General features: G+C 39.2%; 1 protein-coding gene across 5 annotated transcripts in view; it reads left to right on the top strand.

The window, feature by feature from the left end:
- htr4 (5-hydroxytryptamine receptor 4) overlaps nucleotides 1–19,202 on the top strand; it is a 178,870-nt gene that overhangs the window by 46,371 nt on the left and 113,297 nt on the right. For all 5 annotated transcript variants that reach the window (XM_065958417.1, XM_020637470.3, XM_020637472.3 and 2 more), the window contains one exon: nucleotides 498–576. In XM_065958417.1, coding sequence (XP_065814489.1) covers nucleotides 498–576 — 79 coding nt within the window. The remainder of the gene's footprint in view (nucleotides 1–497; nucleotides 577–19,202) is intronic.

The following is a 19,202-nucleotide window of genomic DNA, read 5'->3' as shown; positions in this document are numbered from 1 at the left end:
CTCAAGGGGCGACATCTACTGGTTAAAAAAGTCCATTCTTCCTCTAAGTCAATGTAATTTAAATGACTTGTACTTGCTATATTGTCAGTGGATTACTGCAGGGATTTATTCCTGTTTGAGAATGTGTGTAAACATCATTAATCAGCACTTAACTGTATCAGTTATTCATGTGATCGGATCGGCACTTTTATTGTGTTTTTCGTTATTGTTGTGTTTGGTGTTTGGTTCAGAAGCACTTTGTTACTTTGCCTGAACAAATCAAGACGTTATAATCAATACTGCTCCGACTGTAAATCCAAGATGACTGCCCTTTAAAAACTGATACAGGAAACACAGAGCCGGTCAATTAACAATGGCCTTAAAATGTCAAACTAATTTTATGTTAATGCAATCTACCGAGTATCTGCATGAATAGTTTTACATTTGTCGTTAAAAGTTCAGTGTATGATAATAAAAAATGATGATGTTAACTGTTAATTGTGATCTTTTGTCCACAGGGACTCCCTGCATTTATGGTTACATGAATGTCAGCGCTGCAGGCCAGATGCCGGTGATGGAGGAGCTTGTCAGTGAGAGGTGAGCGTTCATCAATTTCAGCGTCAAATAATCTGTGTTTTTGATCCAACGCTTCCTGATCATGGTCACAGGCATTATTGATACACAAACACTTCAAGACGTCCACCTTCTAAAGAGCTAGATCCCTCACTCAAATGAAAACTAATGACATTTAGTTTTCATGTTTTTAGGCCAACTCAAGGAATATGACCTTCTATAGCCTCTATAGATCCCATACTGTATAATGCATTTTTTTTAAACTTTACTAAACGCGGACAAAACTGGACCAAACAACATTGGCTTTCAGGCCTGTCTGCTTTTGTGCAGTGAGTAAAAAATGAAACGTTTAACTCTTGACTCTGAAGAATGCATTAAAAAAAAAACACACACAGAGATCCTACAACATGAATAGCTGAAATCAGCAAAAATGAATACTCCCAGATGAAGATATCTCCAATGTACATCTTCAATAAGTGTCATGGCTTTTCAGAGAAATCATACAAAATGTTGCATTCCTTAAAATTTTAGGAATTTCTATGTTTTCATGAACTTAGATATTTCAATGTATCTCTCCTGTTTTTTTTTTCTTATGTCAAAAGGAATTTTGATATTTTAAGAGCTTACAATTTACAAACAGACGCCACAAAGTAAAGAAAATAGCATTTGCTTGCAACAGGTGAAAGCCTCAGATATTTAAAATCCACCCAGACACAACAGCTGCAGGATTTTGTATGCATCTGAATTTATATATATGCACACAAACGGCATCCATCTTCAAAGACACTTAATCTGCAATGAAAGCAGACTCTGCTGCTGTATTGTGTAACCATAAAGTCTCAAATGTCAGCAGGTTACAAAAGAATCGACTAACCTGGTGCCTTCTTCAAGGTCGTTTTCATCTTAACTTTATGGTTCATCTGAGGAAACAATAGACTGTGTGGGTTTTCTCCTGTGCTGCTCACTGACTGTTGTTCCCCTTTAGGCCTGTTGGTTTGATTACAACAGTGACCATGCTGAAACTGTTTGCAGTGTTTTTTTCCTTTTGCTGTGGATCGCAAAGAGTCATTAGATTGCTAGCTCTTACTGGCTAATGATGTCCTTTAGCCTGAGGGTGATGCAGAGATCCTCGCAGTAGGAACACATTTTTAATAACTTACTTTGAGCATCAGACTAATGAGACAGAAACATTACAATCCCATGATTAGAGGGAGGAAAGTCACAAGTTCAGTACTTTAAGAACTCTGTGGTTTGAGAATAGGTAATGTTTGAATGATTCTGAATCATGCAACAGTGTAAAAAAAAAATCACAGATTTCAGTCTAAATGGAGTTGGTTTGAACACATATGGCTGAAATCAGCACAAATGACTTCTTCTAGATATCCGTAACGCTACCATAAATTTACAGTAAATGTGCGGACACTTTTAAACATTTAAATTTAACATTTAGGGTTAATCGTTAAAGCTTATTTTAAAAGCTAATAAGCTTTTAAATAAGCTTTAATTACTTCATGCACTAGTGGTAGACTTTGCATTTGAAGTCACTGTCAAGTGATCACATTTTTTAATGGTGATTAATTACTGAAATGTTTAATAGTTATTTATCACATTTTAATTACTGTACATGTTTTTATTTTCCATTATTTTGTATTTCAATAATGTTTTTTTTATGCCTTTATTTTGTATTTGTGTCTTAAGCTAATGGTACTTTACTTTTATTTTGAAAGAAAATAAGGAACATGTGGCAGACCACAGGTTACAACATTAACTTCCGGAAAAAAGGAATTTGTTATGGAAATGAAAAGTAAATGAAAACAGCTAAAGAGGGCGATTAAAAAAGCGAAATATCTGATGTCAGAAGGTAGATATTACTCTTAACTCTTCAGCTGAGTTGTCTCAGAGTTCGATCAAAACAATAACAAAGGATGAAACCCCGAGCAACAGAGCATCAGTAGCAGTTCCTGCCTCCTTATGTAGCGGTCTTTGACGTAACGTCCATGTGTTTCCACGGCAACAGTAAACAAGACACTTCCTGTTATAATTATAAACTTAAGGCTTTCTCAGGCTTTGATAACTGTTGGAAATAATTGACGTAAAGTTAGTATTCAACAAAAAAAAAAGATTTTGATCAAATTATATATTTGAATGTAAACGTTCTAATACAGTTCTACAGATTACACCTTTAATGTCTTCACTTAGTATTTCTTTTAGCTTTTTTTTTTTTTTATCTCCACCAAGCTTTAAAGAGAAGTACAAAAACCAGTTTAAATATGTTGCAGAAACTAAAATGAGCAGTTGATGTTGTTGTTATCAGAGGAAGATAGAAAGGCTGCGGAGGTTTGGTGGAGATTTATATTTACAGGATTAAGTGGGAGGACTAATGTCTTTAAGAGTGTAATGAAAGCTTTTTTATGAGCTGCTGTGGTTACATTATATGACCTACTTTTGATTTGTGGTGCTCTGAGCGGATCCATCCCTCTCTGATGGCCGTAACACGAAGCCCGCCAGCCGCTGTGAACAGACGCAAATGGCCTCAGGAGTTTGATGTGTGACACAGAGTCAGATGACACATCCGCCAACGCAGCGCCCGACATACACACTGTACCTCTGTGTGTCACATGTGTTTAGTGTGGTCACACATGCGTTTTTGTGTTGTTTGTTCTGTCGATGACACAAATGAAGACAAGGTGACACAGAGGCAGGCGTACACACAACCATTACTGTTTGTTAGGAAGATCATCTCTGACGCCGAATTAGCTTCATTAGCCCGGATCTGGCACTATGGCAGCATAATCATTTCTTATACCTTTTAGCATCTGTTTCAAATTCCGGCCACATTTTATTAGCATCCCTGCACATATGACATTTTGTAATGAGCTTCTGCGTCTAGCTACCACAGTATTAAGCATGATCTTTGGGACAAATAATCATGCCACATGCTTACATTATACAGGCAGCTTTACGAATAAAACCATAATGATCTAATATTCTTTGTGATAACCCAGCTCAAGGGCCATGACAAATATGGGAAGGACACGATAGTCAACTTCAAATAATGATTATTGTAAAAAAGGTAAACCATTCAATGTAAAATTGCAAACATGGAGTGTGTCCGTCAGTAAAGTCAGGAGTGTAAATGTGGATGTGTGGCATAATGAGTTGTGGGGATAATTAAGCAAAATATAAAACAAAGACGGAAATGTGCAAATGATGGTGGGATGAGAGCATGTGGCATGAGAGAGAGCGAGAGAGCCACACTGGGGTCTGGCTTTTATGCAGCAGGCCCAGGTGCTCTGGATTGGATCAGCCGAGTCCTCTAGGAATAAGGGAGACAGAGCTAATTAGTAACCTTAATTTATAAACAGTAGCCTGTTTATAAATCACTAAAAACCAAGTCCATTGTGAAAGTGGTGTGATGACACATTAATCAGGTCACACAGATTTGATGTAACATTGTTGTGTGGTGAATGCACAGATGGTTTGAAGTCATTATCATATGATCGTGATTATCAAAATCACATCTGTTCAATTGGAACTTTTAATTTCAAAATGTATTACATCACAGGTACGACAGATATTACTATATGTTTGCCTCTGTTCATCACCATTAATAATCAAATCATCCACGTATATGTTTATTACCATGATAGGTTTATATTTTTATACTACTTTACCAAAAACAACATCAGACGTTGCCTTACAAACCATTCCAACAACAAAATACAACTATGTAGGAATGAGACATGACAGAACATCAACTAAAACAGCTCTGGACATCTATCTACACAGAATATGGTGCAAATCATGGTCAATTTATTAGTGTTTATTTATTTATTTTCCGTACATTTTTTTATCAAGTAATTACTGCATGCACTTTAAATGCATCATCATAAATACATATGTACAGTATTAATGCAGGTGTAGAAGAACCTGTCTTTCCACCTGGACTCTTGTTGAATAAAAGTTTTTAAAGCACACAGAGATTTAGGCTGCAGCAGCGTTATCTAAAATGGATCTTTCTTCAGTTTGGCCACCTTCAGATTCTATTTTGTTCACCAACCGGTTCAGACTGAATTATAATCAGAGGTGTTTGGAGCAAGCTATTCTGGGAATGCTTCAGTTCTGCAAAACAGAAATCACAGTCAAAGTCATAAACAGAATCTGTCTTTCTTGATTTCATCTTCAAAAATAGTTAACAAATCACAATCTGTAATGCATATTTCACAACTACAACACAGAACAACTTCATGTAAAACCATGAATGGGGTGCTGGTGGCGCAGTGGTTAGTGGTCTTCTGGGCGGACCGCCCGGGTTCGGGTCCCGACTGTGGCTCCTTTCCTGCATGTTATTTCCCACTCTCTTTCTCCCTGATTTCCAACTCTGTCCACTGTCCTGTCTCTCCATTAAAGGCACAAAAAGCCCCAAAATAAATCTAAAAAAAAACCCATGAAATTGACGTAATCTGATGTAATGTTTCATTCCCTGTAATTTAATGGGTAACATTAAAATTTAATCTCTGTAAATCCACAGAATTTCATTTTTTTTCAAATAAAACGGGAAAAAGCTGAAAGAAAAATACAGATTTATTTTTTTCTTTAAACCTGTGGTGGATGTGTCACAAAGGTAAAACACAGTAATGTCATCAATCAGTGTCGCTAGCATTGACAGCAACCCTTGAAAATTGAAGGAGGTTTGGATGTGCACAGAGAACAAAGAGAGAGACTGAAAGAGCTAAATGTGTCAAATAGTTTGAACAGTCTGATTGGCAGCAAAAGTCAACAGCCTGCTTCTTGTTTGACAAATGTCAAATGTGGTGATTTCTTTTTCATAAAGACATTTTCCAGCATTTCCACTTTTTGATGGAAAAATAATTTGTGACGTTCACGTTTCAGTAGCGAGAGCCATCATGTGAGAAGACCCTACAACTCTGAAAGAAAAGTGTCCCAGTATGGAGACTCAATAGCCCCACAAATGGTAATGTCAAACCAACAACTAATGTTTCGCCTGTCAAACACATCCTGCAGTGCAATAGCTCATAGAGGTTTTCTCATGACCATCGAGGAGGATCGTTCCGGAACAGGACAGCCATGTTTGAGCCATATGTCAATATGAAGCATTCAGTCAGAGATCAGATAGCAGACGCCATCTCTCTTTCTCTCTCTCCTCCTCCCTTTCGCTCGGCTGCTCGCCCTCCCCCTCCTCAGCACCTCAGGTGTCCTGTGACAGATCCTGTTTTCTGGATGATTTCCTTCAACAGGGAACTTTGGCCCCCCCCGACAGCGTGAATCCAAACACAGAGATGGAGAGCGGCAGGTCGCCCCTGCCCGTTCGTGTTGTTACAGTACATTTGTCAATTGTTTGCTCATTCATCCTTTTGTTTGCTCATTTGTTCAGCTCCTTCAGTCCTTATCTTAATTTATGTATCCTTTCATGAATGAAGCATGACTTTGATGAGGGATGTAAACCATTATCTCCGGGTGAAGATAGTGATGAAGACATTTAATAGCTTTCACGTGAGGCTCAAACTTATGGAACTGCCTGCCTGGTAACCAAGACAGACGTCCTAATTCTGCACAGTGTGGAGGAGTTATCATCTCAGCTGCACGTGTTTAACCAGCTTTCTTTTTCCAGAATCATTACAGAACAGAACAGATCATTATTTATGTTGATAGAACATAAACAAGAAGAGATCTTCTCCTCTAAAAGGAGAAAAAGTCCATCAAAGGACTGGTGTTCTTTTCTTTAAAAATTGTAAATTCAGCCTCACAGATCTGATGTGTGGACTGGAAAGAACAGATTTAATGTAATCTATTCAAAAATTGTGAGGAGTGGAGAAGTGTTTGGAACACAGTGCAGTTAATCCTGAAGCCTCTGTAGGACCTAAAACAGCAAATCAAGCCATGCAGAATCAGATGAATAATTTCAACATAGTTATTTTTATTGACTGTTCCACAGGTCAGTGTCAGCACCTCTGAAAGTGCCTTCATTTTCAATTTCCATTGCAAAGTATCACAGTTCCTGTTTTTTTTGATAGCTAGAAAAGACAGCAAGATGAGATATTTAGTCAGAAAACACTTCTCACACAGGAACAGGACAACATCAGCAAAAAGACATGACGTACTGCATTGTCCCCAGGGGTTTCCAAAATCGACAGAGTCCATCACAGGAGCTTAAAAGTGTTCTTACTACCGCAAAGAAAATTCACTGGGATGCCAGTTTAGCTCCCCAGGCGTCCCATGGACGGAGACCACAGTCCTCATCGAAACTGGTTGTTGATTTTCCTCCCGATCCCGACACGGTTTGATGCATGTCATCCCCTACTTTCTCTCCACCCATTTCTTGTCTGTCTATATATATATATATATATATATAATCAAAAAAATCCCCCAAAATATATAGCCTACCCCCGGAGTTAAAGATCTCTTTCATGCTGTAAGACGATGGGGAAAAAAGTATTTCTTGGCTTCTGTGTAATATGTGTCGGGGTTTATTCCCAGCCCTCCTGTAAAATCTCACAATGGAATAAGATTCATGGATCCATTTATTATCTGTCACCTGAAGCAGCCTGTAAATAATTCTGACACATTGATTGTGCACCGCAGTGTTCACAGCAACTCCGGGCACAATCTCTGAGTCTGTTCTACTTTTTTTTTTTCCTATCCCTCCATTCAAGACCTACTTATGCCGCTTGGTGACTGTGTTACAGCGTGCAGACTTGGTCGCCCACACAATACAGCGTCTTTTCTACATCCCAGACTAAATATTTCATTCAGCAGCTGCTTACGTAATCTCGAAAAAAAGGAATCCTCCATTCATAGAAAAAAAAACACATTGACAGAGGAGCTGAACATGCACACGTAATCTGAGACAGTGGAAAGAAAGAAGCAGGGTCAGGTCTGTATCAAAACATGCTAAAGATGTTTTCAAATCCTCAAGCGATGAATGTGACATCTGCCAACCCTCTGATTCTGTCATACTCCCTGAAGAACAGGAGTCGGCAAGAGGTGGAGAATGTGTGTGAGTGTGTTGGTTTGACACCTCCATCATACAGTGTTTCAAGTAATGCCTGACAAGGTGATTTATCCCACCTGTCAGCGATAGCACTTCCACGTATACCTGCATGGCAACTCAGCCGCCAGAGCTTCCCTCAGTTCTTTGATCGTCTACTATCAGAAAAAAAAAAAAACATCCTGACGAGATTTGACAAGATCCTCAATCAGACTGTTCTTTATGGATTTCATGGCATCTTCCTCAAAAAGATTCTGTGTGGGTGCAGCTTTTGGAAAGCGTGGATTTCGGGGGTCACAAAGTAAAAAGGAACACTGTTTTTGAGGCTGGATGTTTTCTAAGGTGGATGACAGCTTGGTTCAGACTGTTGTGTTAAATCAAATCTCGCTAAATGGAGTTTAATGCTCATTGATCATTTTGAAGAAGTTACTGCAGGAGACACATTATTCAACAACTTAACTCTGTATTCCCCCATCAGAGTTTTGTTTCATCACCTAACTCTTCGGTGAGAATTTTGGTGCTTTTCAGACTCAGTTTTTTGGTTTCTTGAACATCAACTAAAGCTAGAGGCAACTGTGCTCAAGTTAAAGAGGGGACACTACCTGCCAACTACTTAACAGCAGACAGGAAAAGTTGTAGACTAGATGGTTAAAGAAACAGCATTTTAAGGTTGTGACGATCTTTCCGCTTTGGATGCAGGAGTAGATTCCCCTTCAGTCTTAATGACACTGAGGCAGAACAAATAAAAAAGGGTTTGATTCTTTTCCAGCCATGTGTTGAAACAATTATGTCACATTTCATCTTGAGCTGAACAATTAGCTAATTTGTGCTGACAAGCAGCGCTGAGCTAAAGTCTGTCCAGTGTTTTCCCACAGAGCTGTTCTCTTTGATACATACACACAGTCAGGACTGCTGCAAAGAGTGTTTGTGATCTCAATGTTACGCACAGGAAGGCTGTGAAACACAAACACAAAGACATTACAGTAAGATCTGACAGTATTAGCAAGCTCTTAGCAATGCGGGGTTGAGTGACTTGCCCAAGGACACATCGGACTTGTTGCTCAGCTGGGGATCGAACTCTCGACTTTCCGGTTGAGAGGCGACGACCCTACCAACCCTAAACCGCCCTGAAATTAAACTAACTAAATCACCAAGTAATTCCCAGCCAATTTTCAGTCCAAACTTGACAAAAATGGCAGCTTGATAAGTGTCTAGCTTCACTACTGTTTGTTTCTAGATGAAGTTTAATGTTTTGATGTGATGTTGAAGTCATTTGATGTCGTACAAGAATTAGAAAGTCAGCCTGGCGTGGTGGTGGGTATCATTGGATGTGTCAAACAATATGTGACTTTACAGAATTGCTCCTTGCACTTTGCACATTGCAGTGCTAAACTGTTGTCCGTTCTAGTTTTAGAGGAGCTGAGATTCCTGGATTATTTTTCTTTAAATGCTTTAAACGTTTCTTCCTGATCATTATCAGGTAGATGTGACATGTTCAGTCTACCCAAATCCCATCAGTTACATGCAGAGAGAGCAGCGAGAGCAGAGAGGCGGTACAATCCCTGAGGGGCGGATGTGTTGAATGTTAATGAGGTCTGTGTTAAAGATAAGAATGAGCAGCAGGGGAAAATTCACCGCTGGAACCTGTGAGCTGTCAAAACAAGTCGACTATTTAATTGAAATTTCACACAGCTGCTTCCCAACATTTTCCTGCAGCAGTACAAACTCAAGTGTTTCTACATTAGTCTGATTCTGTTTAAAAGCCTGTACACTGAATACAAAGAGCTGTGATAAATAGGTGTAAAGTTTCCTCTAAATATTCCATTCAGAAAACAAACACCTGCTCATAAATAACAGGAACTGTGATGAAACTTTAGATCGCCGCCACAGTTTATTTAAAACCAGCTCCTCATTGATCATATGACACTGCTATATGTATCCTTTGATTTTCAGCCAGTCATTGTCAGTCTTCCATCCTCCTCTGCAGGCTGAAAGCTTCTTCCGCAGAAAGCTTATTTCAAAACGTCTTTATCGTTGAGCTCTTATTTCAATGTGAAGTTTTGAGGCTTCACTTGTCTTGATGGCGGCTGTGGCTCAGTGGTAGAGTCGGTCTCTCAACCAGAAGGTCGAGGGTTCGATCCCCAGCTCCTGCAGCCACATGTCCGACGTGTCCTTGGGCAAGACACTTAACTCCAAGTTACTCCTGCTGCTTTGTCGGTGGCGTGTGAATGTGTATAAATGGGATTAGTTAATACTGATGGTCACTTTACATAGCAGTAGCTCTGCCATCAGTGTGTGAATGTGTAGATGTGACAAGCACTTTGAGTCGTCAGAAGACTAGAGAAGCGCTATACAAGCTCTACTGTAGACCAAAAGTTATCTTAAATTACTATATTACTTCTCCTGTTTTTTTTTTTTGTTTTTTTTTCAAATTTTTTTTTTTTGGCGGGGGGCATATTGCACTCCGGATGTTTTACCTTAAGGCATGTTTGTGCCTCCTGCATGAATAATGCTGCTGGCAATTCAGGCAATGCCCAAAACCCCCAAACAAGTCATTACATCAGTCACATCAAAAAAACAAATTTGAAAATACACAACACGCTGAAGCATCAGGCCAGTCTTTGGATATGTCTGCTTTTGAATGATGAAGATGGAAGCATAGGAACGCTCACCTGAAAAAGAGAAGCTTGGTGCACCTCAGTCAGGAAATAGCCTTGTGCATGTGAGATACAATTTTGATATAAAACGTACATCTTGTGTGCATCAGAATCATTCAACACCGACCTAAGTCAAACTCCTGTTAATAGAAATACAAACTTTCAGATTTGGCACATGTAGGAAATACTGTATAATAATTTCTGTGTTTATAGCAAAGGTCCCAGGACGACTCACAGTAATTTGTCTCAAAGTTGAATTCTCATGGCCTTTGCCTGAAAGCACTCTGCGACAGAACGTGTCAGTTTTATAAACTGACAAATCTAAAAGGCAAATTTCATCTCTTCTTTTGGGAAAAGAGCCGCCCGCTTATTGACCCCAAATTAAGGCTCATTTTCCAAAAATCTATTTAACATTGGCTTGCAGGGAGGAATGTCAAATAGGCTGGCTGTCCTTCAACCACAGGACCAGCTTGTAAGAATCTGCTGAAGTGTCCTTAAGAAAGAAACGGAGGTCTTATAGAGCCTCCAAGTGCTCTGCTTTGTTTCTGACACCTTCCTCCGAATGCATTAACACGAGCTGCTAAAGCACAAACATTAGATTGCAAGAGGCGTCCTGAGAATGATTTGTGTGAAATGACTCTGAACAGATTGGTGAAATAATATTTGATGGGTTTTCTGTCAGTCAGAATTTAATTCTTGTTGTTGTGAATGATCAGAAAATGAACGTGAATATGAAGTTTATATTACCTACCTTGCCAGTATGACAGCATACTCATCTGACTTATTGAAAGTTTCTGCAGAGCTCTCACATCATGGGTGCAGGAGGTGGCCACCTGTAACGGCCAATAAATGGACTGATAACAATCCGAATGGCTCATGAAGGTCGAGTGATGGAAAGTTTTGTTGGGATGAAATGTGTGTTTACAATTCTTTGGGCCCACATTAAAGTCGTTCAAACAGCAAGCAGGATTTATAGATTTAATGGAACTCCAGTTTGGGATTTTATTTCAATTAATGATCTAAATAAAGAATACAAGTTTATGCAAATGTTAGAGTTCATTTGATTACTTTATGTGCAGTTATTCATGAATTGGGAATAATTGCGGAGCCTCATTAGGAAGTCCATTAGAGCGATTGAAGCCAAAATAATAAAAACATAATGAAGAAGACTGAAAAGGGAAAGTGGCCTCACCACACAAACACACACATACACACAAACCACACATTTATCCCCTTTTTAAATGCACATCAAAACATCTCACACATCATGTTTGTGTCTCTTTTCACACACATGAAAAACGGTGTCTTTCTTGATCTTGGCACATTGATAGTCAAACATTCAGCTCTGAATGAGGATGGCTGTTTGTGCCAGTTTACCAGTTTGTTCTCCTCACGACTCACAGCGAGGCTCTGAGCCAGCAGAGTGGCATTTTTGTTTGGCAATACAAATTCCAGATTTGTTTCTCGCCTACATTTGTTTGGCTTTCTGGTGACTCGCTGTCAGCTCGACTGGCGCTGAGTGGGAGCTGCAGTGAGGGGTGTGTGTTTCTGTGTGTATGTATGGGGGGGGGAGGGGGGGGGGGGGGGGCAGGGGATTGTGACAGATGGAATACGGCTGTTAAAAGCTGCTCGGCTGTCATGTTTGTTCTGCTCAGACCAGATCAACATGCAGGCTGCGAAGTGCAGGTATATCCTGTTTTTGGTTTTGGTTTTATGTCTGTACCAAGTGACACATGAAGCGCCAAGCACAAAAATAAAATCAAAAAAGGAAATCAGTATTTATCATGACTGTGATTTAATACCGCTGCTTATTAGGGAGTACCCTGATAATGATGCAAGACACCGGGTCATGGTTTTTCTTACAACACCAACACTAAAGTTGTCTGTCTAACATTTAAATGAAGATGATTCGAATCAGTAACAACAACACAAAATTAAAGTTTCCAGCAGTGTTGATTCGGACCTCACATCTTAGTGCACGTTGGGTTGTGTTGCAGCTGCTTGAACCTTTAAGCTATTTTACCAAAGTCGTGTGCAAGAACCAATCTGGTATGTAGATTTTAGTCACCAGTGACTAATCTCTTTCTGTCAATGGAAAATATGTCCATAAGAAGTTCGTCAGTCAGTTTCCACTAAAGATGGCAGCCTATTTTTTTTTATCTATGTGAATAATCTTAACTCAGCAATCAATCAATCAGCAACTTTTGTTGTTAAAAAAAAATGAATCCAATGTGGAAGTACAAAAAACTGCAGTTCCTTGAGTGTCCACTTGAAGCTGGCTGCAAAAGCCCTGATAGTCACATACAGAGCTATTCAAAAAAGAGTCTTTACAGGCTAGCAATAACTGTGTTCACACCCTGATAACAAAAATAAAATGGTATGACTTGTATATTTACTGGCACACAATGGGTGTTGATTTTCTTTTTATAACTCATCTGTTTAGATTTGATTAGGAATCAGAGTTATTCATAATAAGGGGCGTGGCTGATCAAACTGATAGGAGGATGCCTTGTCAGGAGGCTTAAGGCCCACCTCAGCTCCACCTCTTCATCATTCACTAGGTTGACCAAAAGTTAATATGAGACAACATTTCAAACATGGAGACCGCTTCTGATTGGCTTATAAATTCAGCTTCAGAATCCAATGGGTATATTTGATATATATATGTATAGTGTGTTGTGCAATGTTGTTCGAGTTGAATCAGCTCTGACCTGTTCTCTCCATCTCCAACTTGTTTGAAGGTTAGATTAAAGGAAAGAAACAGCATCAAATGCATTTAATTTATCACATTTCATTGACCCATTTTGATCTTGAGTGGGTTTTTGTTCTTTTTAAAAGCTTGCCAAATGTTGGCTCATGGTTAAATGTTTTTTTTCCAACATCTCATCTAGCAAAGAATTGATCATAAACATCACAGAGATTTGGGTTACAGCTTGAAGTTCTATTCTATAATCCTTTATTTAAAAATTAAATCAAACGTACGAGAAGGCTTTGTTTTATGTCTTTGTTTTAGAGCCGTTGTGCAAAACTAATTTAAAATATAAAGTCAAAAAGAAAATCCAGAGTCAAAAAGTTAAAATACACCAACCCGAAGAGAAAAACAACATGTCTCTTTATTAATTCTTACTTTTTTTCTGATAATGTTTTTAAAAAGTATTCATTTTAATGCAAATCAGGCTTCTTAGCATTTAACATCAACTAAGAAAAAGATGAACTTATGATACCAACTGTACAAACAGTGATATTCACATTGTATAAATGAGTCAAGTTTTGCACGGCAGCCAAACAAAAACAAATGGCTTATTGAATGAATCATCACATAGAGACAATAAATGGAACAGTTCAAGAAGGTGTGGGGGAGGCTTTCATTTCAGCATGAAACCACATTACAGATTAGTTCACTGCTTCAGATGAGACAATTTAATTCACAGAGATGTTTATGAATGTGCATTTGATCTGACAGCAGGAGAGACACAACAACATAAATCAACATCACATATCACATAAAAACACACACTCTCTCTCTCTTGCTCTTACCTGACGACGTCTGCAGTCTGGGAGTACAAAGTCAAATCCCTCAGATGAACATTTTACCTGCTACAGGAACGTGTTAGTCTCATGTACTGCAGCTTCTTCACTAACTGCCCGAAAGAAAACAAGGAACCACGCAACAGACAGGAAATATCTAATCAGCTGCTGAGAGAGAAGCCAAGTGTTATACTAACTTGGCGAAATCACACATATTGGAACAGAACATAAAAGAAAAACGTCATGTGTGCTTTGCTTATGCATTAAACTTGAGACTTTTTAATCCAAAGAACAGATCATGTCAACATAGCAAAACAATGACCTTAAGAACCTCAAGCAAAGACAACAATCTTATGAGAGCTTGGAGATTAATGAAGACCTTCACAAGTGTTTGATGTATTAAAAAAAAATCAGTGGGCATTTATTTGTGCACTTTGCTCACGCTCCATGTCGATTCTGCAGATCTCTGCAGAAGTCCAGCTGGTCAAAAACCTGCAGGAGGGTTTTTTTTTAATGCAATACAATTAAAATCATGCAGTGAATTAACTAAGGATTAATCTCCAAGACTCTTTCTTGCATTTGTATGTATGTGTTTGGTGTGGATGTGTGGATGTGTGAAATGTTATTTTTTCCCTCTGACACAGTACATTTCACGCTTGAACAAAGACAGCAGGTAAGGAGGAGCAGCCGGAGTGAATCTGAATCAAAGTTGCTGTTTGGAGAATATTAATGTTGGAAAGCGATTAAATATTTGTGTTCTCATTATGGTTTATTACTAACGAGTGTGTTATCAACCACCCAGGGACATTTGAATAATAAAAACAATAGATAAAGTTTAAAAATCACTCTGATGATGAGGGTATTGTACTAGGTCCAAAGTCAGTAACAGTCAGTTTGGGCAGAAGGTCTGAGCACTATATCTGGAAAGGAGAATTTTAACACCAGTTTGACCTTAATACTTTCTGCCTAAAGTGAAATTTGAGGGCCTGTCTGTGCAAATGTAATGACAGAGAATGATGGATTAATGGGGGTCATTCACACCAAGGTGAGGTCTAGACAAAGTGTGTAGATACTTCTTATCCACTTCCTCTTCTCTCTCTCGCTCTGGATTCAGCTCATTTTGTTGTATTTTTTACACCGCTTTATAAGTGTCATGATATCTTTTTAATCCTGATTAATCGCTGAATTTCAGTATTTAATAGAGACATATCACATTTTTAATTGCGTGTTTGAAACTCAATTCTTTCTAGCTGTGGGAGTGTCACCCACCTAGGGGGGAGGGGTTACTGCCCTTTGTGATGTCACACATAATACAGTGTTACAAATAAATACAAAATTGCAGCCATTGAGAAGCTGTTGCACTCATTTTGGCAGTATAACTTCGAGGCAGCTTGTTGGCCTTTGTCATGCTGAGTCGGCATGTTGAGTTTGAACCATACATTTATATTTAGTAGTATATTTATAAGACTCTGCAGATAAGAGAGGTGGGAAAATGGTAAAGAAGTCATAATATCTGAAGGCAGTCAAAGGGTCTTCTCTTTTTGGATGACAACTTAAGCATCGCCACCTGCTGGTATGAAAATGATATCCTTATGCAAAAGAAGACCACAGCAAGTATCTGGCATTTGTCTAAAGACTTTTTGTCATGCCCATGTGCAAATTTCTTTGCTTGGCCAAAAGCATTGCATGAAGACACAACACTTTGGTGCCTTGGTGTTGTTTTGGTGACTTTTGGACTATAACATCTTGGCTGTGGAAGTTACCATTCTGACATATAACTCAAGGCGATTTAACATCCAAGAACAGCCGCACAGAGCAATTATCATGGCTGTGGACTCTCTCACACTTGTTTATTTGATGTAATTTGACATAATTTCCCCTGCGACTTTGACTCAGTTGGGAGCGTTTCTTCTCCAATGAACTTGGCAAAACATGAACACTGAACACGTGTGATGACTCGTAGGAAGCAGACACTTCTGACTCATCAAGTGCTGCCAGTTGGTTTGAAATTGAGCTGCCCAGACAAAATGCCCATTGAACTTGAATTTGGATTTTGATAAAAAAAAATGATGATTATCATGCAAAGATATGTGAATCATTACTTTCAAAGTTGGCAGTTATTTAACAATTGAAGCCTTTATGTCTGTGTAACCCAGCTGTGGGTGAAAATGAGGATCGGGTGGTGTGTTGGGTCAAGCAGTCCATCTTGGACCCCCCATGTGAAACCAATTTACAGATTCCCCCCTGTTGCCTTAGGGGTAAAGCCAACATCAGGATGAGGCCAATAAATGATTGATGACTGGAGCGGAAACTGAACTACCAGAGAAGCTGATGTTATGCAGTTAAAGTAGCTTATGCTCATAGTTAGAGGCCTGTAGCATGTTTCTTTAACTTACAGATGTGTGTTCGTATGTGTTTTTGTACGTGTGGGAAGCTCGCAGGATCACGCCTTGTGCCTCTGGGAAATTGTTATGAAGACAATTAGAGTGAAATGACTTGCAGCTCTTCTTGCTCCAAATTAACACAAACGCTTGTTTGATGCCTCACGCTGCTCTGACACTAATTTGAATCGGAATCATACGAGGAATTAGAGACGATTTCTGGTGAAACGAGTAATTAGCTTCTAGATTCAGGACAGTGACTCACGCATATTTGTTTTCACCTGCTCTGAAATCACAGACGGCAAGGCAGAGATGAAGGGTGGGACACGGTGTGGAGGGGGGGAAACAGCCTGAGCCTCATTATTTTGGATGTTTTTAAAGGTACATTAAGTCATCTGTGGCCTTTGCTGACCTCTTTGAGCGAGGCAGTATTTATAGAAGTCACAGCATGGCTTCCTCCAGTCTAGTTTGTGTGTCAATTACAGTTGTTTTCACAGCTTCAAGGGCCAAGTGGGTTAATTAGAGATCAAGTAAATAGATAGGATTAGATCCGGGGATAAGGTTTTATTACATGGTAAACCCAGGCTTTCTCATTGTTGTTGTTTTTTAAGCTTCTAACAGGCTTTTTGAGGATTTAAGTTGTTTTTACATTAACCCCCAGCTGAGCAATCGACTCTAAGATAATTATCACACACATTTGCTTCCACTACTTACTTACAATTTGATGTGATGAAGTTATAATATTGAAACATTACATAAAAGTGGAGCTCTTGATGCACAAGTTTACGATACAAATTCCACAGGGTTTTGCTTTAAGTACCGTAAAATCCATAATTTAAGTCTCACGGGTAAATAATACTTTGGGCTATTTTGGGGGTCTCTCTGAGGGTTAAAAGGGTTTTTAACTGTCTCCCTCCCTGGGATGACTATGCAGTATCTGTGCAGCTGTGTAGCTCTTTAAGCACCATCTGTTTTCGCCATGTGCATTTTTCAATCCTGATATTTGAGCTAATGGGACCTAAAAAGTTTGCATTTATCTTCCATTTAAACATTAAGTTGCAGTACATTCAGCTATTGTCTTAAAGAAATTGAGATGGTTCAAGGTTTTATTACCCTATTCCACTGATATTATTCTGAGGCAACTGGGTCTAATACATTAGACCCAGGTATACTACCGGTACAGTATGAGTTCTCAGCCTACAGTAACATTGAAAGTTGTGAAAAACAGACCCACAGCCCGAGAGTCACTCTGCCCACCTCCGCTGGTCACTTATTGTCTTTAATTTAGGATTCTTTTCAATCAAACCAGAACTCCACAATTACTTTACATATTAGGATTTGGCATGGTTGTCTTTAAATGCAGGGTTATGAATGAGAGGCTGCTGGCAATACACAATGGGGCCAAATTGTCATTTCAATAGCGCCAGGTTGCGTGCAATGCATGCTTGTGGCGCATACCTAAGCATTTTTTGCCATATTGGTCGCATCAGTGAATAGGACACAGCCCACTTTTTAGATTGACAAAAAACTCTTAGATTCGAGACAATTCAGACAGCAGGTAGCCAGTTTGTTTTCTCCAGACTGTATTCCGGTCCATTTAGCTACAATAGCTTATGTAGCACTATACTTTCTGTGTGACTTTTTTGGTCTGAATCGGAGAAATGTTGTCTGAGGAATAAAAAGTTGATTGAAAAACGTTTTGGAGACATAGGCTGAATTTAACTTAACTTCTAAATGGTCATTTTTTAACTGCTTGATTTCCACAGTGCCTAAAAGTATTTTGACCATCCAAAAAAAAAAAATCAAAGTAAAGAAACTCTAGATTCAGTTTGACTTTCCTTTAAACTTTGCTTCAGTTGTGTTTTTGGCCTCATGAATGTTGAAAAAAAAAGCACACATTAAGTAAACTATGTATTTTCATCCTTACTTTACCGCACCCCACCAGCTGGACGTCTTTCAGCGACTCCTATCACAAGACGAAAGTCACACTGACATACAAAACATGACTCGGAGGTCCGTTTCTATTCCGAACACTCTCTGGTGCATTCAGTGTCAGGACAGTTAGTGGACATTTATCGTCCTCACCCTCCTACGCCATTGGTCACACATCATTAACCGTCCCGTACAGGAAGACAGGGTTGTCACGCTCATCTCAGGAGTTTTGATGGCCTGATTGAGCTCAGCTGTTAAAAACCGTCAGGTCATATCTCAATCAGGAAACAGGAAGTCTGCTTTTTGGTAGCAGAGATAATACAAGCCAAAAACTAAACCATGTTGTAATTCCAGAACTTATTACAGTAGCTAGTTCCAACCTGATTGGACTTTTCACTCTGTGTAGTCCTCCAGGCGGACGGCCCGGGGTTTGAATCCGACCTGTTGCTCCTTTCCCTCATGATTCCCCACTCTCTCTCTCTCCCTGGTTTCTGACCCTATCCAATGACCTATCTTGACAGTAAACACACAAAAACACCAAAATAAACCTAAAAAAATAAATACAAAGCTTCAATGCATGAAGCCTGAAGTTCAACGTTGACCATCACAGTAGCTGTTCATAACACAGTTTGCAGCTGAGTTCGATGTGTGTTTGTGTTTGTGTGTTAGGGATGGTTGTTAGAAGAGCTGATGCTGCATCATCAAGAGAAAACCCAAAATAGAGCGAGTGAATGGGATCTGATTGATATGCAAATGGTTCTGCATAAGGCTGCATGTTTAAGTAAGTTTGAGGAGTCTGAATCTATCATGTAAGACTGTGTGTGTGTGTGTGTGTGTGTGTGTGTGTGTGTGTGTGTGTGTGTGTGTGTGTGTGTGTGTGTGTGTGTGTGTGTGTGTGTGTCTGTGTGCGTGTCTGATTGCAATTGTGGCAACTTGATGATAGTGATTGCGTCTCTTGTTTTGTAGTTCATCGTGTGCAGGTGGTGTTTCCTTTTTTTTTTTAGGAGGTCTCTGCAGATTTTGTCAAATTCTGTCTACTTAAGTTTGTGCTTATTTTGGTGTCGCAATGTTTCCTAAATTTCAACTATTTTCTCTGACAACAACATTGCATTTGCACAAGCAGTGTCAACATAGTTTTGGAAG

This window comes from Labrus bergylta, chromosome 9, assembly GCF_963930695.1.
Source record: "Labrus bergylta chromosome 9, fLabBer1.1, whole genome shotgun sequence".
NCBI lineage: Eukaryota > Metazoa > Chordata > Actinopteri > Labriformes > Labridae > Labrus > Labrus bergylta.
Note: the sequence above shows the minus strand (reverse complement) of the source record. Positions and strands in the feature narration are given on the sequence as shown.